The sequence below is a fragment of the Mesoplodon bidens genome (genome assembly GCF_964165515.1).
Source record: "Mesoplodon bidens genome assembly, chromosome: 7".
NCBI lineage: Eukaryota > Metazoa > Chordata > Mammalia > Artiodactyla > Ziphiidae > Mesoplodon > Mesoplodon bidens.
In genome coordinates this window covers 7,277,795-7,305,574 of record NC_138164.1, presented here as the reverse complement: position 1 = coordinate 7,305,574, position 27,780 = coordinate 7,277,795, and the positions used below count along the sequence as shown (strand labels likewise).

Here is a 27,780-nt window from a genome sequence, read left to right as displayed (position 1 = left end):
CCCTCGCGGGGAGAGGCCGCGGTCTACAGCCCTGGCGGCTCTGGCAGCCCCACCTTGCTCCTTGAGCCGGATGATCTCCGTGTCGGAGCCAAAACTGTTCCAGGCGGTGCAGTTGTAGATGGTCTGGAAGTCGGCTCGCACGATGTTGCTGATGGTCAGCGTGGAGATGACGCCCTCCTCGGTGCTGACCGTCTCCACCGTGTAGCGGCCCGATGTCCCCGACTCCAGCACGTTCTCCTTCCAGGACCAGGCCTGCCCAGGTGCGCAGAATTAGGAGGACATCCCGCCAGAGCCGCCCCGCCAGGACCACCGTGCCTCCCCCCTGCACCCGGGCAGACGCTGCCGGGTCCACGCTCACGCTCACCGCCACACGGCACAGGTCGACGCACACGTCACAATATGTGTGCGCACAGCACAGCGCCCGCAACACACGTCACAACATGGGTACACCTACCGCCCCACCCACAGTGCCAACACATGTACACACAAGTACACCCACGTCACAACACACAGCACAGACACGTGTGCACACAGCACGCACACACGTCACAACACGGGTACATCTACCACCCCACACGTAGCACACACACACACGTACACACACACACGTACACACACAGAGGCTGGGCCACCTCAGAGGGTATTTCCATCGACACGGGGCCTTACGCGGCTCTTTGCTGGAACATTTTCCCAGGCAAGCAGGGGACACTGGGGCGGCGATGGGAGCCCCTCTGTCAGCTGGGGCCCCTGACAGGTGGTGGTGAAGGCCAGCCCCAGGCTGACTGAGTCTGGTTTGGTTACTTTGTGCGTGTCTTTGTACAAATGTTACGCTCTGAGAGTTGCGTTTGTGAGAACCTTAGTGCAGCTTGGTTTCGGCGGGTGAGCGTTTACCTCTTCTCAGAGCCCTTTCCCGTTCACTGTCACCGCCCACCCCGCCGTGTGGCCCTGGGCTCTGTGGGGTGTTTAGCTGCACCCTACAATGTCTCCAGGTGTCACCAAATGTCCCCTGGGGGCGGAACTGCCCAGGTTGAGAACCCCTGGCCTAGAGTTTCATTTCCACGAAGAGGAAGACAGTGTGAATATGCTCAGGAGTGAACAGGATATTATCGACACCGGTACGTGTTACACTTACACTTTAAAAAGATTAGAGCGAAGGGAAGAGGGAGGCGTAGGCATTAGTTCTACGCGTGGACGCTTGCCACTTTTGGGTGACTCAGACAGTGAATGAACTGAGTGCCTGAGGAAGTGTGTAACGCACCAGTACTCTTACAAGGTCTTCATCTACAGGGTGACATCTTAGCTGTTGGCGTGTGCCTCCCACGCCCCTTCTGGTGCTGCCGCCCTGGGGAAAGGTGAGACTGCCCTGTGAACCTGACCTGGGCGGTCTTTCGGCAGGACCGCCTGGGCACTGGGCTTGCGGACAGCAGTGTCTCCACCCCTCCCCCGACACCCAACAGTACGGGGAGCTGCTCACCTCTCTCTGCTTTCCCGCCCCAGCTTCTACCAGTGTCAGCGGAACCTGGGTGGGACACCCCCACTTCTACAAATGCAAATACCTGGGAGGGCTACGTGTGAGCCAGTCAGGCGGCCCAAGCTGCACTGCGGGGACAAGGGTTTTGAGGGAGGGGCGGGGAGAATGGAGTGATGCTTTCAGAGGGAAAGCTTGCTAACTGGGGCAGCGCTCTCCATGGGCATCAAAGCAGAGGAGGACTGTGGAGGTGCAGAGAGACATCTGCTGACTATAAACTGCATCCCATTTACGATTTTGCTAAAGGCTGGCCTTGAACCCAGGAAAGGGAAGAAATCGTTTTTTTCCCTTCTGCTGCCCTCACTTGCCCTCTGCCCCCAAGATGCAGAATTCGGTCGGAACCATTTGTGTTGGCACACAGCTGAGAGGCAGAGAAGAGTTAAACACACCTGCAGGCTAGGAGCACAGCCTGTCCCGAGAAAGGAGACTGCCCGTGATTTTTGTCTTCGTGATGCCTTTCCAAGAGACACAAGGCAGGGATAGTTTTCCCCAATGGGGAAAGGCAGTGCAGAGGCAAGACTGCCCAGCTGGATGGTGGAGCGGCTGCAGGCAGAGATGACCCGCCAGGATGCCCAGCCCGGGGGCCGTGCCACTGGCCCTCCCTGCCCGCCCCGGGGCACTCACGATGCGGTCGGGTGGCGGCGTGCTCCGGATGAAGCACTTGATTTGGCCCTTCTCCCCGTGGAGAGCGTGCTGGGTCTGGGTGCTGGAGATGATGGGGGGTCCTGTTGGGGAGACAGCGTCACATCAGGGATTCGGGAGGGGTGGGCCCTGGCTGGGCCCCTCTTGGCAAGTTCAGAAGTTCATACATTCCTTCAGTCGTTCAGCAAACAGTTACTGGAGGCCTGGACATGCAAGGTGACGGGCGAGGCAGGGGACTCAGAGATAGAGGAGGCTTCAGTCATAAACCTCTCCAGGGATTGTGAGTGAGTGCCTCTAAGTCAGGACGCCCAGAGACATCGAGAGCTGTCACAGGAGGTGGGGAGGTAAGCACCAGGCAAAGTGCTAACCGACTTCACAGGAGAGAGGAGAACTCTACCCAGCAGGTGGGGAAACCTTTATGAAGGAGACGGGTACACCTGAGAAGGGAGTGGGGGAGGTGTCAGGGAGGAAGGAATGGGATGTCACCTCCCCTAGCTAATGTCACCTCCACCTTAGCCAGCTGTTGGATTTCAAACCATTCCCTCGTATCTCCAGTAGAGGGCGCGCTTGCCTAACAAACCGGTGTCCTCGGCAGGACAGGAAAACCAGGCAGGAAGGGAAGTAAAAGATGTTCCTCCACGAAGCCGGGAAGCGGGGAATCACTCCCCCACCCCCCTGGCATACATGGCTTGGGCTGGGCACCTTCACAGACTTCATCTCACATGTGTCTCAGGAGATCCCTTAGTTCATCGCTTTGCACGCCTCCACATACATACCCGGACAGCCCAGGTGGGACCACAGCTCCAAAGCTGACCCTGACATTATCCTATCCGGCCCGGGCGTGCGTGCGTGTATGGGTCATGTTTATGGATGGCTCTGGGGACACCTGGCTCATTTACCGTCTCGGACAGCCTGGACGGTCCACCAGGATTCCAGCAGTGCTTCCTGTCCAGTTCTGCCTGTTAACTAACCCAAATGACTGCATTTAGGCTGGGAAGGGGAACGTCTTGGAGGTGGGAGAGGCAGACATGAGGGACCCTCAAGATAAGGGCTTCCACCCTCAGGGGGCCTTCAGACTTCCTCTCTTAGGAACCTTAGCTCCAAGAAGCCTTTGGCCAAAAGGCAGGAGGGCTTCACGTTTTAGGACCTTGGTTGGTGCTTTGTTTTGCTGCCGGGCTGAAAGTGACGATCTGGTAAAACCTTTTCCCCTTCACTTCCCAGGAGCTAGGATTTCCCTGGGGGGGGGGGCGGTGTCATCAGCTGTTCTAAAAACGATCAGGTAAATGCATACACATTTAAGGGCTTCTTAAAAGAAAACAGGAATCGGGGTAAGGGTAGGTGGGGTTGGGAGAGTCAGAACACAGCAGTTGTATGGTTTATCTCCCCCTTCCTGAAAATCCCAGGTTTGAGCCAAATCATGGGCCAGTTTATTACCCAAAGGGCAATGGCCAGCAGTCATCTCCCGGCCGGGATGCATTTTGATGAGAACCTCATCTCATTTTGGATTTGTTCATAGTGTTTTTTCCTTCAGCCTAGTCCAGGCCTGCCCAAAGGGCTTCCCCACCCCTCCCCCCCTGTTCTCCAGACACAGGGATAGACAAGTCCATTCCCAAGTCCACGCATGTGCGGGCTGGCAGGCTCCTCTCTGTGGGCCGCTTCCTGCATCCTCCTGCCTCAGGGCATGATGACCCTCATTCAGAAACAAGCAAACTGCCTCCTCGCTTCACTCCAATCTCTTGGGTGTTTCTCTTCCTAGCAGCCTAGGGGAGCTTGTGTCAGAGGATTGGAGGCAAAGGCGGGGTTTGGAAAGAATGACCCTGGAGAGTGCAGATTAAACCCTGGATAGACACCAGGGCCCAGGCTGGGGTGTCCCGTCCAAGAGGAATGTCCCTTTGAGGTGTGTGTTCCCTCCTCAAGAAACCGCTTTGAATCCCTGTTGGGAAATGGTTGAAAGTCTAAAGTGACAATGGATTTTAGTCCTTCCTTTATCCATCGTGTTTTCCCCAGAAATGAGGATGCTCACTTAAAAGCTTCAGGCTTGGGGACCCTGGGGGCCACACGTGAGTCTGAGGGTCCCCAGCCCGGCTGGTCACAGGGCCATCAGAGCGGAGCTGGCCGTAGTTGTGGGCCAGCACGACTCCCAGTGCCCTCCCAGGGCGGGTAGCGGGTAGCGGGGGAGGCCGCTGATTTCACCAGGGCCTGGCGCCTGAGCCGAGTGTCAGACACTGGAGCCGGCAGGAAAAGGCTGCAGCCCATGTTGCCATGGATATATGGAGGTGCGATCAGATGCTGTTATTTTTAGCCCTGCAGTGCCAATTTATTGGTGGCGTCCTGGGGACACGTAGGAAAGGCAGGAAGGCTCCCGAGTCAGGGATCTGCCCTGGACAGATGGCTCCGGGGTCTGAGCAGATTCACCGTCCCTCTGGGGCTGCCACGACTCTTGGGGAGGGGGGAGGGAAAGAAAGAGGTGGAGCGGGGCTGGCTAATGGGGACAGCACCAAGCTGGTTTTAGCTTCTAGCAAAGCGGAGACTAGAGGAAGCTGTGCGCCGCCTGGGCTGATATCTGGATCCTGGCTCAGCCCCTCACTAGGGCCCCGGTCTGGAACAGGAAGCAGAGGCCCTACAGACGTGGGTCTGTGACTTGGTTCCTGCTGGGGCTCAGAGCCTTGATCGGGAGACAGACTATGTGCGAGCAGAGGCCTCACAAGGAAACCGAAACCCAGCGGAAGGAGGACGTTTCAAAACACAGAGGGAGGGCTTCCCTGGTGGCGCAGTGGTTGAGAGTCCGCCTGCCGATGCAGGGGACACGGGTTCGTGCCCCGGTCCGGGAAGATCCCACATGCCGCGGAGCGGCTGGGCCCGTGAGCCATGGCTGTTGAGCCTGTGCGTCCGGAGCCTGTGCTCCGCAACGGGAGAGGCCACAACAGTGAGAGGCCCATGTAACGCAAGGAAAAAAAAAAAAAAAAAAACACAGAGGGAGCCGTCTTAGCCTCCTCACCCTCTCAGACCAGCAGCGTCGGTTGCCGGCGTGGCCCAAGCACACGTAACGGCACGGACGTCGAATTTCCATCCTGGTGCCACAGCCTTCTTGGGTCTGACCTGAGCTGGGTCCCAGCTTCTCTGTGACCTTCTACATCCCCTCAACCAGGCCCCGCCCCCTAAGTGTCTCATGTACCAGTCATCTGTCAGTTCACACTGTGTCCTTGCAGACAGACGGCAGTACTCTCCGGCTGTGGTGATCTTATTACATATAATAAGGCAAGTTCCCTGCCCTCAGGGGACCCCCCTGAACTTGGCCCTGTGGGGATGGTGGCAGGTCTTCCTCACTGAGTGGCTCTAAAAATGGGAAGAGGCAGACGAGGAGTCACAGAGATGCCCCCTTAAATTCTCCACCAGGGCCAAGGTCATGGTCAAAGGGTAGATATGGGATCTACGCTGGTTGCCCTAGCTCTCGGACCCCTTTTCCTGGCCAGGAATAAATTCATCAGCCATCACTTTTAGGGCTGAGACTCCTTAGATGGAACACAGAGGAGGGAGGTGACCAGACAACCACCCAGGTCCTTTGTCACCCCAGGGCTGGGCTCTGACATGGACTGGAACAGGTGGATGTAATCACTATGGACCCACAGTCGGAGGTGGATGTGAGGCCCAGAACCCATGTGTGCCCCTTGGGGCAACGCCAGGGACCCTCTCGGCCCTCTCCCAGCCCTGCCCTGGCACGAGTGGGGTCTTACCATTAACGGTTAGGGTCACCTCTCGCTCCCCGGCCCCTACCCGGGGCACCACAGCTCGGCACACGTACTTCCCCGCGTCCTCCTGGCGGACGGTTTTGAGGGTCAGGGTCTTCTCATTGCTCAGGACCTAGGAGGAGTGGGGAGGGTCAGACCCCGAGGGCAGGGGCCATGCTCTCTGTCTCAGAACCAGAAAGGCTGAGAGGCAGGCCGGGTGGCAGGGTACACAGTCTCCAGCATCTCAGCAACAACAGGGGGTGGGGTGGGAGCCAGAAGTCTTCTTACACAGTGTGCCCGGCGGGCTGTCGGGTGCGGGAGCCCACGGCACAGAGCACCCCGTGAGGCTGAAGATGCTCCGCCCCAGCGGCAGCCCTGAAGGGTGGGAATGCAAGGGGGGGTGGTGAGAGAAAAGGAGGGTGCCTCCCTGGCTGGGGCCCCCAGGGCTTCCTCATCCAGGGGGTGTGCCGACCAGCCTGTACCAGGCTGGCCAGGGGTGAAGCTATCCTGCAGCTGAGCATCTTTGAGGGTCTTGGATCTGTCTTTCCTGAGTCATTTGCAATATCCCTTTGGGATGAGGTTTGGCGTGATGAAAAGAAAACAGGCTTTGGCAACAGCTGCTCTGAGTGGGAATCCCGGCTTCAGCGGTGCCTACTTGTGTGGCTTTGGGTGTTAATTATCTTCTTGGAGGCTCTTTCCTTATCCTTGTAATGGGGGCAGGGACACTCAGAGGATAGTGCAGTGTCTGGCACCCATCAGGGCACACAGAAGTCACTTTTCTGCTGCTTCTCCCCCTGCTTCCCTGCCCGAGGCTCTCACTGGTCCTCCTGGGAGGAGGGATGTCTGAAACTCCTAAGCACACTAAAGGACACATACACTTTAAAAGAGGAACACAGGGGGGCTTCCCTGGTGGCGCGGTGGTTCAGAGTCTGCCTGCCGATGCAGGGGACACGGGTTCGTGCCCCGGTCCGGGAAGATCCCACATGCCGCCGAGGGGCTGGGCCCGTGAGCCACGGCCGCTGAGCCTGCGCTCCAGAGCCTGTGCTCCGCAACGGGAGAGGCCACAACAGTGAGAGGCCCGCGTACCGCAAAAAAAAAAAAAAGAGGAACACAGGAAGAAAGCAAGGCTTAACCCCAAAGTTAAAGGGTAACAACTATTTGGGGAAAGCTGAAAAGCCTTTCTAGTGGCTTTTCGCCCCGGCATCTTGGTGACCACCTGCTTTTCTTATAAGGCTCAGGATAAAGCAGAACTGCACGGGCTGAATGTGTTTAGACCCAAGGCGGGTACGTGTGGGTACCTGGGGTTCCCTCTCCTCCTTCTGGGGCCTTCCTTCCTTCAGTTTACATGGGAGGCTAACGTCCCCAATCTAAGAGTGAGAGGGGCCACGGGAGGCAGTTCCCTCCTGGACTGTGGACCCCGCACCCCTCCAGGGCCCTCCAGGGTCTGAGCTGCGGACTTACCACGCCAGAACCCCGCTTCATCCAGACGATGGTCAGGGACGGGTTGCCTGTCCAGGCGCAGCTGAAGACGGCGTCAGAGCCCAGATCCACGAGCAGGGATTGGGGTTCCGTGGTCATCCTGGGCCCGACTGCGATGGGAGGGGGGAGGAGACAGGGCTCTCGTGGGCTGGGAGCTCTGGGGACCCTCGTTGCTGCTGCGCCCCCTCCCCGATTCTGGTTGGGGGAGGGGGCACCACTGGTGCCACGTGCCTCCACTCCGGCCCATTCCCTTCCGTTCCGCGTCAGTCCTCTACCGGTCTGGGCCTGGGTCTGGGCAGTAAGGAGGAGACCCCTCTCCCCCAGCCCAGCCTCCGTCGGGTCCACCACGGCGGTAGGCAGCACCAGCCCCGGAAAGCGGCTCTGGTCCCATTTCTGCCTGGATTTGCCCCCAAGGACTCTCCCATCCCGTTCCCTCTGTCCTGGTCCCAGGAAGCCCCCCTGACCCCAGTGTGTGGGCAGAGGGTCCTTCCCCCACCCCTGAATCTCTCCGTGTCTGCCTTCAAGTCAACTGGCCACCTCCTGCAGGCCTCAGCCTTGTGACCGGGAGTCAAGGGACCCGTGCATCTGGCCCAGCTCTCTGGGCCCACCCAGGGCCCCGCAGGGCCACTGCAGGGCTCTGAGATAAGGAGTGGGGAGGCCAGGCCTCCTGGAGGTGCCGCCCACGCCGGCCGCCCGCCCAGGTTACTCTCTAGTCCAGCCCCGCCCCGCCTCTTTTTCAGTCCACGAAGCAGGTGGCCTTTGGTTCTGCTGCCCTACACCCGCCCTGACCCGGGTCCCCTGCAGACCAAGCCTTGCTTCCCAGAGTGGGTGCAGCCCTGGGATTTCAGGGGTGGTGACGGGAGGGTGTGCAGACAGCTGTTTTCAGGGAGCAGAAGGTGTGAAATCAGGGTCAGGAGACCCAGATGAGTCCCTTGGTGCAAAAAGGGAGTCATAGCACTTTCTGCTGAGGCCCGTACGGGCGAGGGGGCGGTCACGCATAAAGTTTGCAAAAGTGCTTCTAAATCTGTACAGGGCAGCGGATGAGCTGATGCTCAACGCTGTGACGCTGTGAACACAGCTGCGGGCTGTTTCCCCGAGGGTCCCTTCCTGGCCACTGGGGAAGAGGGGGAGCCCCTGGTGGGAGGCGGACCCTTTTCAGTCCCCATTCTGCCACTTACTCGCTGCGTGACCTTGGGCCTCCATTCCCTCATCTGGGTACTGGGAATAAGAAGTCCAGCCTCCCTGGGTGATTTTTTTTTTTAATAGTTTTTTTTTGGCCACGCCGCCTGGTTTGTGGGATCTTAGTTCTCTGACCAGGGATTGAACCCGCGCCCTCGGCAGTGAACGTGCGGGGTCCTAATCACTGGACCGCCAGGGAAGTCCCCTCCCTCGGTGACTATGAGGGTCAAGATAAACACGAGGGAAGCTTTTCGTAAAGCACACGGATTACGAGCCTGTGAGGCATTCTTATGTCACGTGCAACGAGGCCACGGCGGTTCCCCCTGCCGTGAGCAGCGCCCAGCCAGTGCCCGTGCGCCCGGGAAGCCCCCAGACAGCCACTCACAATAGACGTCGACGTTGCGGCTGATGTTGGTGCTGCCCAGGGCATTGGTCGCCTCGCAGGAGATGGGCTCTGAGAAGTACGTGTAGTCCACGGTGGTCCGGTACACCTCCCCGGATGCTTCCTTGATGATCTGGCCCCTCTTGGCCCACCTGCAACGCAGGCGCCCAGGCTGATGTGGACCTCCGGTGGCGAGGGCATCCTTCCCGCCCAGGGGGCTCTTCTCTCTGGGAGCTGGACGCATCCATCCCGAGGCCCAAGGCGGGGCGGCGTGGGGCAGGCCCCCGAGCGGTCCCTCAGGGGAGCCCTCTGCAGAGGGGTTACTCCCAGGGCTAGGGGCGTGGGGTTGGTGATGGGGGCAGTGGTTTCTGGTCCGCGGGTGGGTTATTCTGGAAGGGGGTGGGTTGACTGTTCAGTGGGTCAGCACACCTGGCTGGGCAGGTGATGGCTAACCCAACTGTCAGTCCCCAGACCGCTCGGCCCTCTTGCTCTGAGCTCTCTTGGGGGTGGCGGGGGACCGTCCTGGGCCACATTGGAAAAGAAGGAAGCCAAATCCATGACCGAAGAGGCCAAGGTCTAATGGTGTGTGCCCATACACGCGTGCACTCCTGCACACACGCGCGTGCACACGTGCACGTGTGTACACACGCGTGGGGCTCAGGAAGCTTGATTTCCAGACAAGGCGAGAAGCTGATGGAGAGGTGTGAGCAGTGGTCTTGACTGCTCCCTCCCCAACTCGGTCAGCTCTCTCAGTCCCCCTGTCCTGACTCCTGTCCCTGGGGCCGGGGCAGTCCCCTCATGGTATCCCTCTCTCTCTGAAAGCCCTTTCAGCCTCTTCCATGGCACTCGCTCTTTTTCCTGCCCAGCCTCTGCCTTCCACCCTGGCTCCGCCCCTCAGAGTCCTGGGCTCCATCAGCACTGGTTTGATGGGGGGCGGAGAGGGGGGATGGGAAGACAGCTGTGCTGACTTCTTTGCTGGGCCAACTGGCTGATCTGTGTCTTGGACCTGGCTCAGGGGCAGTGATCACTGCATTGGACCGGTAGCTGGACAGCCTGCTACATGTGGGGCAGTGCGCCCAGGGGTGTGTGTGCCTGTGTGCGTGAGGCTGGGGTTTCCTTACAGATGCCTTAGGAGAGAGAGTTCAGAGCTTCCCCTGGTTTACTCCTATTGTGGATAAGACTTTTTAAAAATCACAGAACTTCCGACCAGGCTCTTCCTACGGTGGCTCAGGCCTGTTTTGGGGTGCATGTCTTTACCAGAGCTGGGCAGGTACCTTGGCCCTGCAGTCGTTACCCTGGGGCCACGGTCCCCTGTAACCACATTCTTGGAGCCTTTCCTGGGGCCACAGAGGCCCGTCTCCTGCCCGTCCCTGCACCGGCCCCCACTGAGCCTGCCCGTCCGGCCCGGCACAGCAGGGAGCCTCAGGCTGGCATCAGGCGGTTATTATTGCAAATTAACATCGGGTTGTTATTAAGAAGACAATTAATAATAACAATTATAGTTTAACAACAGAGCAAACCATAGCTCCCCGAGAGCTGAAGGAGCTTCCCAACAAACTATTATGAATTATTCATGAATCATTTCAATTTCTAACTTTCATTTAATGACCATACTTAATAGTCAGGTACAGCTCCCGCCTGGGGTGGCTGAGTTCAGTCCCAGACACACGGTCGGGGGTCGGTGTCCAGCCCCTACTCCATCTACCCTGCTGCAGTGAAGATTCAGGCGGTGGGATGCTGGGGGGTGGGGCAGGCAGCTGGCTGGGCTGGGGGGAGGCGGGTGAGCCCCTCCTGCCCTGCCCGGACCCCTGCTCTTGCCTGCCCACAGCTCCAGATGCTGGGGCAGGGGTGGGCTTGGCCCCAGTGAGCAGGCTCTGCTGGGCAGTCCTCTTCCATTATTGGGGGGTTCCTGGGGAAAAGGGGGCTTTCTCCCCACCTGTCTGGGGCCCCTCATAGTGTAAGAAGGGTGAAAGCTCCACCACTGGGGCCCTGAGGATCTCAGAACTGCTGGGGCATCCTCAGGCCCAGAGCCCAGTGCTCCAGGCCACACGGGTCCCCTCTTCCCCAGAGTAGGCTGGCCTCCCCTCTCAGAGCCCAAGAAAGGAGACTTCAGGGATGCCGGATGGCTGTGTGGCTGTGGCTCTCAGCCCCCAGGGCCCGTCCTCACCTTGGAGGTGAAGGGGGGGCAGGGGGAAGTCTTAGGCCGTCTTCTCCCAGGGCCACAGGAGGCCAGATGTGGGGCTGGGCCTTGGGGGCGCCCCACAGTCCCCTGCTCACATCCCACTCAGCCAGTCTTTCTCTTCCCTTGTTTATTCCCCTCCCACACCAGGAAGTCCCTCGTAGGCATCCCTTCCAGAAGCTCAAACCACTCACTGAAGCAGCTGGTCACATGACCAAGGGTGAGCGGGGGGGGGGGGGGGGGAGGGGGGAGCAAGTCCCACCCTCCCCCATCTCCCCTCCCACCTCCCCTCCCACCTCCCCTGCCATCTCTCTTCTCCTGTTTTCCAGCTTCGCTTCCTCCTCCACCTCTTTCCTCCTGTCGCTTCACTCTCCCACCACCCACCTACGCCCCTGCCGCCACTGCAGTTCGCCGCCTCAGAACAGGCGTCAGATTAAACCTTTCCCAATCAATGTCTAATTTGGCGTGAGCGAATGTAAGAGGATTAATTATTTATATCACACAATCAGGAGGCTGGTGTGTCAAGGCTGACAGGCTGTTCTCAATAGCCCTGCCTTTCACTCTGGGCAGTGGGACCCGCCCTGTCACCTGCCTGGTGGGGTGGCCCTGAAAGCCTCAGAGGGGAGCAGAGAGGCCGGAAGAGATGCGCTTCAGGTGTGTGTGGGCCTGTTCTGCTCACCCCGGGCCGCTGGTCCAGTGGAGCAGCCGAAGTGACTGCTGAGTCCAGCTGGATGGGCTCCCCTGCCACCCCCCCTCCCAGGGCCCCTTGCTGGGTGCTGGGGTGGACGAGGGCATATCTCTAAGTTCCAAGATCACAGTCTCTTATGCGGAACAGGAGGAAGCAATCAAGACCGAAGGGAGTTAAGAAACAAAGACCCCTTAGTCTTGTCAAAGTCAGTTGGGAAAAATCCATGTGTTTACGTGCCAAGATTTGCTCAAGGCTTTTCCTCTCGGATCCCAACACCACGTCTAGAAGGACCATCTGCCTGCTGGGTGAGCCCTTCCTGAGGCCAAGGGGCTGAGCCAGTTGGGGGTGGGCACAGACGTCTGCCTCCGCTTGCCATGGCCCCTGCACCCCCTTCCTCCCGGGCCACCCCAGCTCTCCCACATTTTTCTGGAGGCCAGAAGGGCTCCCTGAGAGCCTCTGGAGTCCTGGAGGGAGCCTGATCCTCACCAAAGCCTTTTTGGGGCCTTTGGCTAATCGGAAGCTCAGGAGGAAAGGTGGCAAGTAAGAACAGGTGCATATCTGCAGGGGGTCTGCCTGCACCTCTGGCTCCTCCTCTGTGTGTGATGAGCTGACCCAGGCTCTGAGCTGCAGGGAAGGATGCGGATGGAGGGAAACCACACGTGCCCAGAGCCTGGGGAAACCTGCATGTCCTGGCTCATTAACTTTTTAGTTTGGAAGCTAAATATAACTTTGTAGTTATAGAAAAGTCACAAGAATGGCCCAAGTAACTGCCATATTCCCTTCGCCTAGATCCACCAGTTGTTAATATCTTGCCACATTTGCTTTCTGATGATCTCTCCATATGTAGATTTATACCTTATTATTGTCAACGATGTGAGGGTGCATGTGGGTGTGCCTGCCTGGGGGGTCAGTGGGAGAGAAGGGCTGCCCAGGGAAAGTGGCATTAGAGGTCTTTTCTGGGCAGATGGTGCCTGGTGTTTAGTGCTTGTGAGCAGACAACAGAGAGAAGGCCACCTGTGGATGGAGCCCAGGTCTTGCAGGTACAGGGTGGAAGCTCGGGAAAAAATAGAGACTCTTTGGGCATTTCCTTCTGCACCTTTGTCACCTGTCCCAGCCAAACCAGACCTGCCCCCTGGACCTAAGGGGCTGTAGGACTCCAGGGAGCCTGAAGGTCGTCTGATCTTTCTCCTGCCTCTAGCCCAGTGACTGGTTAAGTCGACAGGACAGATGGGTTTTCATCCTACTTAAAAATATTCTCAAGGATAAAGACTCTGTGCCTTTCCTGGGTTTCTGGTTCCAGCGTTAATTATCTGCACTGCAGGGGCCACCACCTATGTCCAGCCTGAATCTCTGGCTGCCTCTTTGGCTCATTTCCTCGAGTTCTGCCCTCTAGGGCTGCACTGCCTCTCGTCTCCCCAGTCCTCCGCTCCCACTGGCAGACTTGTTGCATAGTCTGGGACCATCAGCCCAGCTCGACAGTGGAGGCGACACCAGGCTCTTCCATCAGGTCTGGGCTGGGGGAAGGGACGGGGCAAAGTGAGGGCTGTGCTGAGTTTCACAGATGCCTCAAGGAGGGGAGTGTCTGAGTCAGCCCCCGGAGCACCTCTGAGGCCACTCTGTGTCTGGAAGTCTCGGGTGGTGATGATGCCCGGGCAGGAGGGTGCCCAGAGGGGCTGCTCTACGTGTTGACGGAGTCTGCGAGCTAATGCTCTGGAGTGCCGAGTGCCTGCCACACAAGTGCTCCACCTGAGAGCCGTTAGGTGACCAAACGGGGGTCCCGCCTTCAAGAAGCTCAGTCAACAGGGAAAGACAGGCATGCAAAAAGAAGTGATGCTTTTATCAGTGTGGTGAGCGAAGGCTGCACAGGCGCGGTGGGTATGACTGATTCTGGGTACCCGCCGCTCAGGGCTGGCTGCCCCGGAGACCCGACCCCAGCAGGAGAACGGTTTGGTGAGCGCAGAACTAGAATCCAGATGCTGATCAATCCTGCTCGTTCTCCTGGTTGTTTTAGCTTTTTTCCCCCTGAGCCTCTTTCCCTCCTTTCAGAAATAAGGGGTAAACAAGCTGTTCAAACAGAAGGAGTGAAATCTTCTGCCTCAGAGGAGGGGAGTGTGTGCTCATGAAAGAAAGGAGAAGTCCACCTGGCCAGGGGTGAACGGGTGGGCTGAGGACACCCACAGTGGACCAAGCACCGTGCTGGATGCCCAGGACCACAGGTGACACCCCCGTGACGAGGAGGGGTGTGCAGGGCGCCACGGTCTGGGCCTCCCCAGCAGGGCTCTTACCTGTACTGGGTGACGGCGGGGTTGGCCTTTGCAGAGCAGTGAAACGTGACCACGTTGTCCTCCAGCACTGGCTGTGGCTCCACCGACAGGTTGACAAGCGGGGGGTCTGCAGAGAGAAGAGGTGTCCTTGAAGATGGGGAGCTGCATGCACGGTTTGGGGATTGAATCCCCGGGAGAACATGAGGATAAAGGCCAGTGATTCCACCACCTGGGACCCTCAGAGCAGCCACTCCCCTGGTGGTTCCCAGAAAGTTGGGGGCCTCGGCAGGGGGCTCCCTCCCTCCCTGGAAGTGTGGGATTCAGGCCGTCTGGTGGTGGGGTTAGGGCTCCCGCTGTGGATTTAAGGCCGGTGTTCAAACGACTGGCCAGCCAGGAAGCAGGGCTGCCTGGGCCTCAGAGCGTACTGTCCACCTTTCAGCTTTGGGAGAACAAACCACTGCAGAAGGGAGAGGTGGGAAGAGGGGGTGCAGGGGCCAGAGGGGGATGTGGACACTGAGCCCCTTTAAATACAAACTTTCTGTCTCTGAAGTGTCTGTTTCGTGTCTCTTTGTGTAAAGGTTCTGGTGCATCTGTTGCCTTGAAAGTGGCATTTACACCCTTTCATCAGCCTAATCATCACTCCTGAGTCCTGACTGGTGTCAGCCCGCCCTCAGCTCCCCAGGCTGGGCTCGTCTTTCTCACTCAACATGACGAGAAGCCCAGCTCTGAAGTGCGAAATGGTCGGAGGTGGAGGAGACAGAAGTCAGAGAGAGGGAGAGAGACGGGGAGACACAGAGACACACAGATCCGTGTCGAAGGGATGGGGGGACAGGCAGAGAGATGCCTACATAGGAGAGACATGGAGATGAGGGAGGGAGAGAGACACACACACACACACAGAGACATACACAGAGAGAGAGAGACAGAGAGAGGGAGAGAGAGAGAGAGTGCAGAGGCAGACTAAGAAAAAGAGGCAGAAACCCAGAGGAGCAGAGAGCAGAGATGGACAGGTTCAGAGAGAGACGGACATGTACACAGAGACACACAATCAGACAAAAATTTTAGACTTAAGGCAAAAAGACCAAGGGAGACTAAACAGATGGAGACAGAAAATGATAGGGTGCTGGGGAGAAAGACCAAACAAAATCATGAGAAACTGAGAAATGAGGGAGAAACAGACACGGAGTGACCTAGAGATGGAAACAGAGGAGGAGGGATCTACAGCAGAGATCAGAGGCGGGGAATCAGCCCAGAGGGAGGCCCCACGACGGCCTGGCCCTCCTGAGCTCCGGGGAAGCAGCCTCAGGACCTGCTCTAAAAGCTGGGCATCCTGGAGCTCCTGGGCATGCGCCCAGGCCCCAGCACCCCAGGCGTCTGCGCTTCAGGGGCGGGGCGATGACAGCCAGTGCCCACCCTTCTTCCTTGTCGGGTCCTGGAGGTCTGGCTGGAGTTCAGCTCCAGGCTGAGTGGAGAGGGCAGCTTGGTCCCTGCGTCCTAGCCAGGCCCCGGGGCCACAGCTTCTAGCCCGACCTCACCAGTAAGCACAGCAATGTGCTGGAAGGGCATGAGAACTTTCCAGGGGTTCAGCCCATTTTCAGAAAAAGAAGTGAGGAAGTCGGTTTCTCAGAGACCATCGAGAAAATGCTGACCCCTCTGGGTGCATGTGAAGGGCACCACCGGGGGAGCAAGACTCCAGCCGCCTGGCCCGGCTCCTGGCTGAGATGACAGGATGGTCCCCGAGCCACTCAGAGAGTCATCTGTGCAGATGCCCAGCCGTGGACGGAGCCTCACCCACCCCGGAGTTGGGATCCTTTGGCCACTTGACCTCCCTGTGCCCTGCTGGTGCTCAAGCTGCCAGTGCTGGGGCACCGGGGCCGGGGAGGTGACCCACAGGGGCCGTGCTGGGGTCTGCAGATGGCTTGTTAAGACACGGGAGAGAACGCTGGTTCCTGAGCAGCAGGTGGAGACTGAGCTGGGGCTGTTCTCCCCACATTATCCCCCGGTTCTGGTTGGGGACCACGAGCTTCTGCTACTGGAACAGCTGGCTTGTCTGCCGTTTTCTGGAGAGTTAATTACCGGGGAAGTACTTCAGTGATCTCAGTCTTGGTTTCTAAAGTGTAATTCCAGTGGTCCCAAAGATGCGTGGCCAGGTGTCTCCATGAGAGCTCTCCCCACACCTCCCAGGAGAGCTGCACCCCCAGAAGCCTGCGGCCTCTCCCCGGCTTCTGCCCGTCACCCTGGTGCCGGCCCACCCAGCCGAGGACCACCAGCTTCCAGGGTTAGTTCAATGGCCTCTAGAAACCCGCCACAGAACTTGCAGGGTAGTTCCAGGAGGTCTGCCCCCACCTGGATGTGCTTTATAAAGGGATGAGGCTTTGGTGGCAGGGAGATGGGGCCCACACCTGATGGAGGACCCCCTTCGGGCCGCCTGCTCCCCTTCTCAGTCTATCCCGTGGGCACCACTCTCCTGCAGCCTCCCTCTTTGCAACATGCTCGGTACCCAAGAGATCAGGCCCTGGGAAGCTTCCACGCTTGCTGGTCTCACCTGTGCTTCCACCCCAGGCCCAGAGGTGCCCATGCTCGTCTCTCCACCCCTCTCCTCTGCATGTGCAGGATATGAATTCTCAGTAGTCTACCAGGCTCCAGAGGTATACATAGTTTATGTCATATCCAACTATTAAACATGATTTTAATCCCATTTGTGATGTCAGCTGAATAACTTGCAGGGGGGCAGCTTTGATGTAGCTGGTGGAACTGAGATCACATGGAACAGATGTCACAGCTGAGAGTCTGTTAGTGTTTCCATCAGCAACCTGCCTCTGTGTGTGTGTGTGTGTGTTCAGGGGAAGTAGTACATCGAGGAGGGGGTGAGAAAAGAGAGAAACTCCATGATTCAGTGATTTTATAGCACATCCATTTGAAACTTGGCAGCTGGATGCAGAGTCCAGATGTAGCAAGACTTTGGGGTGTTAAGCTTTCTCTCCCATTACTCAATCTGGGGGCTTTGTCTTCCGTTGGGTAACATCTAAAGACCAAGGGAAACAAACAACAAATGTGTTTTTGCTGAGTTTGGATGCTTCTTGGTTAACTGAGAAAATGAGCAGGTTTGTAAAGGCGGCTCTGATCCAGCCCGTGGTGTCCACAGTGAACAGCTGGATGCTTACTGAATGAACAAAGGGATAAACGGGGGCAGGGGAGAGCAGGAGGGAGGGCGTGGCGAGAGCGTGCTCTTTTGCTCGGCAGGTGCACGCAGACACCTTCAGGAGAGGGGGCAAATGGATGCAGACCTCCCCCTATTGGGGCTGGGGGCACCGGGGAGGGGCAGCTGCACCCCCATGACTGGGCACGGTAACAGCAGCGGACAGGTGCCGGGCGCTGTGTTAGGGTCGCCACCTGAATGATCTAATGTAATCCTCGCAGCCAGCGTGTGAGCCGAGCGCTGTTACTTCCACGCACAGATGAGGAAACAGAGGCACAAGGAGGTTAAATAACCAGGTCGGCCTCACTCAGTAAGTGGCAGAGCCAGAATTCAAACCAGGAAGGATGCTATGGGTTTAACCACGATGCTAGACTGCCTTGGATGGGGCCCACCTAGGAAACCGGGCACCTGGGTTCTCAACCTCAGCCCGACCTCACTCCCGATGCCTCCCTGGTCAGGTGGCTGAGTTGTCCCTGAAAAGAAAGCCAGCAAAGCCCAGACACCTGGCAAGGCCAGCGTCCTCCTCCTGTGCAGACTGTCGTCTGCGTGCCCTGGTAAACCGATCATCTTGTTAGAGCGTGTTTAGAGGAATGTGTTTTAGTAGTTGGTGGGCTGTTGTCATGATGATGACTTCCTGTTGAACCTCCAGAAGAGGTTCTGCTGTGTGATGGATGGTGGACTGGAGGGAGCAGGCACACCCCTTGCCCTGGGTCTCTCCTGCCAGGGCCCAGGAGCCCCCCAGGTGGTTCTTTTGTGAGGGTTCCGTGGCTGGCATAGGTCTCCTGACCAGCTGGGGGGTTGCTGGGCGAAGGAGGGAGGCGCTGCACAGTGACCACGACTGGCAGCCTGTTATCGGAGGCTTGGATGTCTGTGTCTCCCACCCTCATTCCTCCCAGATTTGGCTTGTATCTGGAGAGAGCTCTGATTCCTGGTCAATCTCAGGGCAAAAAGAGAACTCGGATGTCATTCAATCAAATCAGACAAGGAACTGGCACCTCTGCGGTGAGGGGCCAAGCTTAGGCCCGCGTAGCTCGTGGGTGGTGGAGCCTCTCTGGGTGTGGACCACTCCATCCTCCAGCATCTTGCTTCCTCTCCATAGCTGGGCCTGCTGCTTGATGCCACGCCTGCTGCACGGAAGAAGCAGGCGGGTGTGGAGAGCCAGGGCCTGGACTGGGGTTGGGGAGGGAGGCACCCCTCTCAGGGTGACCCTGAACTTACATGACCCTCGGAGCGAGGGCCTCCCTCCCATCGCCCTGGTCCTAGACCTGGCCAGAGCCCTCTGTTTGGTGCAGGTGGGGGTGGAGGGGGTGTTAACAGCTGGTGAAAATGGCAAATACAAAACCTTCTCCAAGGCCTCAGCTGTTGTGTCTAGGTGTCCAGAGCAAGCCCATTTGAGGGTTTCAACAGTTTCTTCTGCCCTCTGGAACCTAAACGTCACCCGCCAGGATTCCAGACACTGGGAGAAGTCTGCTCTCTGGCTCCCAAGACGGGCTCTGGAAGCCCTAGGACATGGCCCCTGCAGACCTCAGATCCCTGGAGAGCCACGTGGAGCACAGAATCCAGACACTTAGATGAGCCAGGGCTGTTGGGAGGTGTTTCTAGGTGGATTTGAATTAAAATGAGTAAAATGACAAGGAAGAAACAAATGTCAACCTGCAGCTCTGGCCTTGGCCTTCAGAGACTCCAACCAAAGCCACCAGCTCATGGTGGCCTCATGCTCTGTGGCAGGGAGGGGGGTTTCAGAGAAGAAAAGTCGACTTCCGGGGGCTGACACTTCCAACCTAAGTCAGTCCAGTATAGAGAGCAAAGCTGCTGGGCCCCTGTGTTGAGCTCACCTTTGTTCGCAGAGGCCGATGGGTACATTAGAGAGATTTTATTTATTTATTTAAAAAATTTTTTTTGCGGTACGCGGGCCTCTCATCACTGTGGCCCCTCCCGACGCGGACCACAGGCTCCAGACACACAGGCTCAGCGGCCATGGCTCATGGGCCCAGCCGCTCCGCGGCACGTGGGATCTTCCCGGACCGGGGCATGAACCTGTGTCCCCCGCATCGGCAGGCGGACTCCCAACCACTGTGCCACCAGGGAAGCCCTAGAGAGATTTTAGACCTTCAGGAGTCTCCTTTAGGGACTTTGGGAATGCAATGCGGGAGGAGCTTTAAAATGTCACTGTTCATGTTCGTCGTAATAACTGACCCTGGCTGAGGGCTCCCGGTGTGGACATCAACAGGAAGAGTTCCCAGCATGGGCTCTGGAGAGCTGGCTGCCCACCTCAGAGACCCGTGCGGCCTGGGGGCCCTCGGTTTCCCAGATAGGGACCGCAGTCATACCCTGGTCCGGGAAGATCCCACATGCTGCGGAGCAACCAAGCCCAGGCGGCACAACTACTGAGCCTGCGCTCTAGAGCCTGTGAGCCACAACTACTGAGCCCACAAGCCACAACTACTGAAGCCCGTGCGCCTAGAGCCCGTGCTCCGCAACAAGCGAAGTCACCGCAGTGAGAAGCCCGCGCACCACAACGAAGAGTAGCCCCCGCTCGCTGCAACTAGAGAAAGCCGGTGCGTGGCAACGAAGACCCAACGCAGCCAAAATAAATAAATAAATAAAAAGATTACATGAGATAATACGGGCAAAGTACAAGCTGGCTGAGTGATGATTCCTCTTCCTCTTCCTCTTCTCTCCCTGACCGACCCTTCCAGGACAGGGCCTGGTGCCATGCCTCCACTCTGGAGCCCTGGGTGCCCCTTCTGCTCCCAGCACCTCTGCTCTGGCTTCCCCTCCAAGGGAGGGGGTGAGGCCGCCTGGCTGGGCTGGCACTGCCATAGCTGACCACCCTATTTGTCGGTGTGGAGGTTCTACCTTATACAGGTATGGAAATGGGGCTTCAACTTGTCGTTTGTAAAGGACACTCATCGGTGATATTTTCTTTTGTTTGTTTGTTTGTTTCTTTGTTTTTTGGCCACACTGCGTGGCAGGCGGAATCTTAGTTTCCTGACCAGGGTTCGATCCCGTGCCCCCTGCAGTGGAAGCGCAGAGTCTTAATCACTGGACCGCCAGCAAAGTCCCCAGTGATGTTTTTAGGAAGATTGTCACCCTCATCTCTGACAGTAAGAAGGACAAGATGGTCCTTTGGGTGCCCATACAAATCCGCTATCCCCGGGGTTGACTGACCCAGGTCCTGTCTCCAGCCCTCCTGCAAGGGTGTGGCTCTGGCCGGGCTACATCCCCCCACCCGTGCTCCGGGCAGGGGGTGCTGGGTGGTCCCTACCCTGGGCTCGGTCAGTACTCACGCTGGATGTCGATGGTGACCGAGGTCTCCTTCCCTCCGGGGATGGCTTTGTTGGTGGCTCGGCACACGATGCTCTGCCCGTTCTCCACATCGCCGGGGGAGATGAAGAGGGTACTCACGATGCTCTCACGCTTGCCGTCGCGAAGCAGGGTCTGCAGCGGGGAGAGAAGGCCCTTGTCACTTGTCACTCAGCTGGGACGGCCTGGGTGGGTCGGGGAGGACACGTGCCAGTCTTGGAGAGGAGGAGGGAGCCTTGTGGATGGAGGTGGGTCAGCTCAACACACCCAGGGGAGCCCGTCTCCATGCAGAGCCAGGGGTTACCCTTGGCTCCCTGGCCCAGATGAGCGCTGGGCTTCGGCTGGAAAAAGGAACTGGAACGTTTTCCGCCCTGTGTGAAAATGCGCCTGGACTCGCCCACCCTGACACATAAAAGAAACTAGGCCGGGCCTGACGGAAACCAGGTTCTATGTAGAACTGAACTTGTAACTATTCTGCCTCTGGTCTGGGGGTGTCTCTGGGTCTGCAGGAAGCTCTGAGATGGGGGCTACGTGCAGGTGCTGTGGCCCCTGGGGATGACGCAGGCTGTAGAAGGAGGTGCAGTTTCGGGGGTGGGGGTAAGGGCGGGGCTGGGAGGGATGTAGGCAGAATCAACGCACACTGACCATTTCATTACTTGACCTGTACAAACCCTTTCAACTTTTCAGTCGTTTCACCTCCTGACCTCATTAGAGCTCGGACCAAGCCACAGGCGGGACAGATGCCATCGTCTTTCATTTGACAGGTGAGAAAACAGGTGTGATCAAGAGAGGCTATGGAGCTTGATCAAACTCACTTCAAGTTGGTGATGATATAAGTAAGAGGGTCCTGGAGTGAGTTGAATAGTATCTCCCCAATTCATTTTCACCCAGAACCTCAGGCTGTCACCTTATTTGGAAATAGGGCCTTCACAACTTAGTTAAGTAACTAGTAATTCGTTAAGGATCTTGAGACACGATCATCCTGGATGTAGAGTGGGCCCTAAATCGAGTGACTGGTGTCCTTGTAAGAAGAGGAGAAGACACAGGGAGAATCAAGGAAGGGGGCCATGGGAAGAAGGAGGCAGAGATTGGAATGATGCTGCCAGAAGCCAAGGAGAGCCAGGAGCCCCCAGGAACTGGAAGAGGCAAGAAGATTCTCCCTCTGGGGGCCTTTGGAGGAAGCACAGCCCTGCCCACACCTTGATTTTTCGCCTCTACAAATGTGAGACAACACATTTTGGTTGTTTGAAGAACCAAGTTGTGGTACTTGGTTACAGCGGCCCTAGAAACTAACGCAAGCCTAAAGGTCTCCTGTCTTCCCCGTGACCGTGAGGTCATTCCTCACAGCTGCTGTTCCCCATCATTGCCGCTACCCGCTCCCTCCTCTGAGCCCCCTTCCAGCTACTTCCCCATCCGTTTACTGCCCTGCACCCTGAGCTTCCTGGTGGCCCACGAAGGTGGGTGCATACAGGGGAGGTGCAGCGTGCAGGAGGGTCACTTCAGGGGACGAGGTGGGGAGACTGGACTTGCTCAGTACACCCCAGGAAGGAACGTGATCCTGAAGCAGGGGGTGCCAGATGCAGTCTTACTTTGCCATGATTGGAGCCAAGGAATAGATGGACAGACTCTACTTCCTCAAAACCTCCCTGAAAATAACCACGACATCCTCTCTAATCCTCACAGGACCCTGGAAGGAAGGGAGCCTTGTCTCCTAAATAACGGAAGAGAAAACTGAGTTCAAAGTGAGTCAGGAACTTGCTGGGCAGGGCTGGGATTTGCACTTGAGAATGGTGAGCCCTGAGCCCGTGACCCTCCCACTGCAGCTTCCTGAGGACCCGGAAGCCGGGTGGTGTGATCCCCACTTAAAGGTGGGAACAGTTAGATGATTAAGTAGCTTCCGAGAGTTTAGCAGTGACATGCAGGCGGCTGGACCCTGCCTCTAGGTCCTCAGTTCAGTACCCTCCAACACTAGGAGAGCAGGACGCGAGCTTCGGTCCAGAACAGCGCGTCCTGCTGTAGACAAAGCCAGACTCAGATGCCGGAGAGATCCGCAGAGCAGGGCAGTAGTCCTGGCCTGTCTCTCCTCTGCTCTAGAACGGCCTGGGCGCAGGCCAGCTTCCGTCCATATTCTCTCCTGGGACGTGGGGTGCTGGTCTCAGCCCTGGGCAGAGGGATCTCGGAGAGGGGCTGGGGGAGGGTGATACGGTCAGTCCCAGGAGCCGGTGGGGTGAGGGTCTTGAGCTCAGCCTCAGGGCCAGGGCCCTAACCTGGAGGCCGGCCCCCGGGGGGGGGGGTAGGGCTCGGCTCGCGGGCGGTGGAGCCCCGCCCAGCCGGAGCAGGGAGCTGCGGCCGCGCCATCGTAACCTGCGGGCTCCGGCTCTGCTGACCACCCGCGTCTATAAATAGCCAAGCGGTAATCAGAACAATTTCCCGGATGAAAAGCAGACCTCGGGGCTGGGGTTGAGGAGGGAGATTGTAGTGCTCCTCCCCCTCTCTTTTTCTTTACTTTTCCGTGGTGCTAACAAGGGGCATTTACATAAATTTTTTACTCTGCCAGGACCCCTCAGGTTGATCTGCTTGAGGGGTGCAGGGCCGGCGGGCGGGGAGCCGGGGGCCGAGCTCCTAATGAGGCCCCTGACTGCTGCCCGCTCCCCGCACCCAGGGCGCTCCTGGCCCAGAACGATGATTAATGACATATTTACTGTGTCCGGGCGTGTGCTCTTCTGGGAAATAAAAATTCTGGTTCAAGTTGTTTGTTCCACCTAATTAGAGAAGGGGAGATGTGTTCATTAAACCGGGGGAGAGAGCTCAGCGCCCGCTCCCCGGGGGAGGCCCGCAGCTCGGGGGTGTGAAGGCCAGGCCACAGCGCGTTCCTGGGGAGGGAGCCGGGCGCAGGGCGAAGAGGGGGCCTTGGTCTTCTCACCCTGGTTTTCCTCCTTCCCCCGTTCGCTCCTTCCGCATCTCCTCACCTCTCCTCTCCTCTCTTTCTCTTTTCTTTTCCATCACTCCTCTCTTATAAACCTCCACTATTCTCACATGCAAATGAAACCCTGGGACTTTGTGGCCTCCAGGTCCAGGCCAGGTGGACACTCTCTCGTTTGCTGATTCTTGTCACTTCCCCGTCCTCCCTGCCCCTTCCCTCCCCTGAACTTGGCTCTGGAGACACACCTCCAGGCCTCCACCTTCTGCTTGAGAAACCTTCATAAGCACGCACTCAGCTTCAGGAGGGTAAGTGGGTTATTAGTGGTAAATCACTGTTTCTGGGGCCACCACCTCCAAGGCCTGGGGCGGCGTTCCCTCCAGCTCGGTGGGCACTAGTGTGACCCTGATGGCCTCTCCTGCGGGCGCCACCTGTGTGTGCAGATATGGACCAGGAGCAGGGCCTATATACCTCAGCTGCACAGGGGTGAACATGCCAGGGCCTGTGTGCGTGTCCACCGGCCTCTGGTCCACTAACTGCTTCCAAAGAGCCTTCCTGACTGTCCCAGTGTCTGTGGGAGGCTTACGGCTCATCTCTGGACCCTGCCTGTGCTGTGCTGCTTCCTGTCTGTGCATCTAGCCCCCTTGTCCCACCCCTGAGGGCAGGCACTTGGCATTCAGTTGGCAGCGGTAATGGGGGAGCTGGGCTGGCCAGGGGCAGACTGCACCCTGTGTGAGGTCGTCCAGTGCGGGCAGCTGCCACCACTCTGCTCTTTCCAAAGCCCCTGGAGCCTCAGCTGGGCAGTGGAGAGCCAGGCTGAGCCCCAAGAGCTTGGAGGCCTGGTGACCACAGTTGAGGGAGAATGGAGGTTTGGAGGGAATGCAGTGGGTGGGTGGCCCAAACCTGGTGCTAAATATAGGGTGTTCATTGATATGCAAACAGCCTGGAAAGGGCTTGAGCCGGACTGATTGCCTGGCAACAAGGCCTCCTCTCTTCTCCCTCCTCACCCGCCTCGCCCACCTGCCATGTCCCTCAAGTTTTTTTAATCATCTCTCTGCCTCCCCTTCTTATAGCTGCCTGGGGACTCCACTGGTGCCTGTTATGTGGTTTGAATGAGGGCTGTCAGGGAAGGTGGAGATTTGCACGGTGCTTTTTGCCCCAGACCCTGTGTCTTCAGGGACCAACCCCCAGTTTTGTTCCCTGGGGCCAGGAAGGATGCTCTTCACAAAGAAGGCCAGGATGAGTAGCAGCTGCACACCAAGTAGAGACTCTTGGCCCCTAAGTTGGACAGATGAGACGGGGGGTACTGGGGTGACTGGTGGGGAGAGATTGCAGAGCTGGGCCCCAGTGAGGGCCCAGCGTGGAACCTAATGAGGCTCATTGGTCCTGGGGGTGGGTGGGTGGCCCCTTGGGCGGGCAGCAGTCTGAAGCTGAAGGAAGCAGAGGGGTAGGGCTGGAGGGTAAGGGGCTTCAAGGTAGAGATGTACACGACTGTACATCCTAAGACCAAGCGACCCTCCCCCTGTTCTGCGCATCAGGGTCAAGGCCTCGTCCCCCAATGTGGCAGCTGCTGGGGTAGTAGCAGATGGGGCAGGGATCTGGCTCCCAGGGAAGATTTCTCTCTGGCCTCAGCCCAGACTGTCTCCTCTCCTCTTCCACAACCTATCCTGCCTCCCCTGGTCTGCCTTCCAGCTGAATGCCAGGTGGCCTCCGTTCTGGTGCCAGGCCCAGAGAAGACGGCCTGAGGCTGGGTGTCCAGGAAGAGAGGACTTGGAGAGAGGCCCTGCCATCCACTCCCCTGCTTCTGCAGCCAGACACCTGCTGGGAGCTGCGGGCCCTCACCCAAGCACCCGGGCCACGAGGGCTCTGGCGGCCGTGGGTTCAGGGAGAGGCACCACAGCCTGTGCTGGTGCATCCTCTTCCCGAGGATGCTCCCAGGGCGAGGGACCTAGCCATCCTCTGTGATGCCATCCTCAGTCCCACCAGCCCATCCTTCCCCGGCTGGCCGCACGGTGGAGGAGCAAAATGAACACCCCACGGAACCTGGGCTGCTGTGTGACCTCTGGGGAGGCAGAACAGGGTGAGCGAGACGGGGCTCTGCGAGGAAGGACCCAGTAATACCAGCGAACGTTTACAAAGCCCTGACTCTATGCCAGGCACTTTACCCAGTGCTTTCAATGCATTATTCTTTCTACGTCTCAAAGCAATCCTAACAGGGGTCCGCAGTTTTCATCCTCCCGTTTTGCAGATGGGGAAGATGAGGCGGAGAGCTGAAGTTACCATAATATGTGATGGGGCTCAGGTTTGAACCAAGTTGGGACGATCATGGGGCCTGCTCTACTGTGACACTGACACTGTCACCCAGGAAATGTGGATGGCAGGGTGCGCCACGGGGAACTTGCGGATCAAGTCAGGGAAGGCAGTGGTCCTAACAGCCTTGCTTCCCTCTGCCAGGCACTCTGCTCATTCAAGCCTCACGACCATCCTTTGAGGCAGGTGCCATTGCTCCCATTGTAGAGGTGGGGGCTCTCAGGCACAGCAAGGTTAGGGAGCTTGCCCGTGGTCACAGAGCGAGAAGGAGGCAGTGCCTGGATTCAGGCTTCCCAGCCCCCTGGGTCCACGGGCTTAACCACCCACCATGTGATAAATACTGAGGCTTCAGCTATGAGGGCTTTTAGGGCCTCCCTGTGGGATGTTTTTCTGTAGACGGTGGACCCTCCTTGACTTTGTGTACTTGTGTGTCCTCTCAACCTCTCTCCCTGTCTGTCTCTGTCTCTCTCTCAGCTGCTCATGCCCCCGGCCCCTTCTCTTGCATAGCCTGTCTGGGGCTGCTCTGCCTTTGGGATATCAGAAGTTCCTAGGTCAATGGCACTTGCAGTCCTGGGGAAAGAGGGGGCAGCAGAGGGCTGGGCTCTGACAGCCCCCAGAGTGGACTCCACATGAGTACGGCTGGAGGATCCAGCCTTCTCGTGTGCCCCACGTCACAGGTTTACAGCTTGTCAGAGCTGGTAGGTCCCTGCTATATATAAATTGTGTCCTCCCCCCGCTGAATTCATATGGTGAAGCTCTGACCGCCAATGGCACATATTTGGACATAGGGCCTTTAAAGAGGTAGTTAAGGTTAAATGAGGTCATAAGGGTGGGGCCCTAATCCAATAGGACTGGAGTCCTTATGAGAAGAGGTAGAGACCCCAGAGATCTCTCTCTCTCTGTCTCTGAACACACAGAGGAAAGGCCATGTGAGGACACAGTGAGAAGACCGCTGTCTATAGGAAGCCCGGAAGAGAGGTCTCACCAGAAAGCAACCTCACTGGCACCTTGATCTTGGACTTCCAGCCTCCAGAACCGTGAGAAATGCATGTCTGCTGTTTAAGCCACTGGTCTGTAGTATTTTATTATGGCAGCCCAAACAGACTAATACAGGGTGTCTGATCCAGCCCCTTTGTTTTACACACAGGAGCCTGAGGCTCAGGGAGTGACTTTCCTGAAATTACACAGTAGAGATGGATCCCAGGGCCCTGGCTGGTGGTACCATGTTCCTGTCATGGGCCGGCGGGAGGGTGACAGGCTCGGGTGGGGAAGAGGGTGGAGCGTGGCCTCCCTGCTCTGGTCTGCAGGGGCACGGGGCTGGGCTCTCAGAGGGACCTTCCCCTCATGGATGAGGCCAATGTGCTGGGGGCAAGGTCCAGCAGGGTGACCCGGACCTTTCTCTTCCCCAGATGGGGGCATGTCCTCTGAGGGCAGAAATCTTGGCAGGGGCCAGGCTGGTCCAGCTTCAGGGAGGGACGGGACAGATGCCCAGACTGAAGGAACACCCCTTTCCTTCTTCACCCTCATCCGGATGATCCATCCCTGTGTCATAGTTTTGTATTTCTTAACACAACAGGGTGGCTCCAGCTCCGGATGTGAGTGCGAGATTTCTCTCACAGTAAAGCAGCTTCCCCCTGGATGGACTCGTGCCCGAGGGAAGCCATTTGTCCTGGGTCTGGCACCAGCTCTGGATGGGGGCCAGGGGCCCAGGCCTTGATCTGCAGGCTTGGAGCTGACTCCTTGGCTGGGTTTTCAGCTTTGGACAGGAAGGACACTCCCTCAGAGGAGGGACGTCCCTATCTCGTATCCTCCGTGGATGGCGGAGGCCGTGCTCATCTTTCCGGGCCCAGGAAGTTGGTGCACTGGGTGTGGGCAGCAGGCTGTGCCCCTCCTGCTCTCTGAGGCCAAGGAGGGCCAAGGGGAAGGGAGAGCCACGGTTCTGGAGGCCTGGGCCTCCCGCCTCAGAGCCTGATCCA

The 27,780-nt window shown here is 57.9% G+C and overlaps 1 protein-coding gene across 3 annotated transcripts in view; it reads right to left on the bottom strand.

Annotated features, from left to right (window-relative positions):
• The window catches only part of KIRREL3 (kirre like nephrin family adhesion molecule 3), a 537,771-nt gene that overhangs the window by 12,355 nt on the left and 497,636 nt on the right, over positions 1-27,780 (bottom strand). For all 3 annotated transcript variants that reach the window (XM_081239339.1, XM_081239341.1, XM_081239340.1), the window contains 7 exons: positions 20,559-20,709; positions 14,091-14,196; positions 8,942-9,090; positions 7,360-7,487; positions 5,905-6,031; positions 2,153-2,253; positions 54-252 (listed from right to left, as the gene is read on the bottom strand). In XM_081239339.1, the coding sequence (XP_081095465.1) occupies positions 54-252; positions 2,153-2,253; positions 5,905-6,031; positions 7,360-7,487; positions 8,942-9,090; positions 14,091-14,196; positions 20,559-20,709 (961 nt within the window). The remainder of the gene's footprint in view (positions 1-53; positions 253-2,152; positions 2,254-5,904; positions 6,032-7,359; positions 7,488-8,941; positions 9,091-14,090; positions 14,197-20,558; positions 20,710-27,780) is intronic.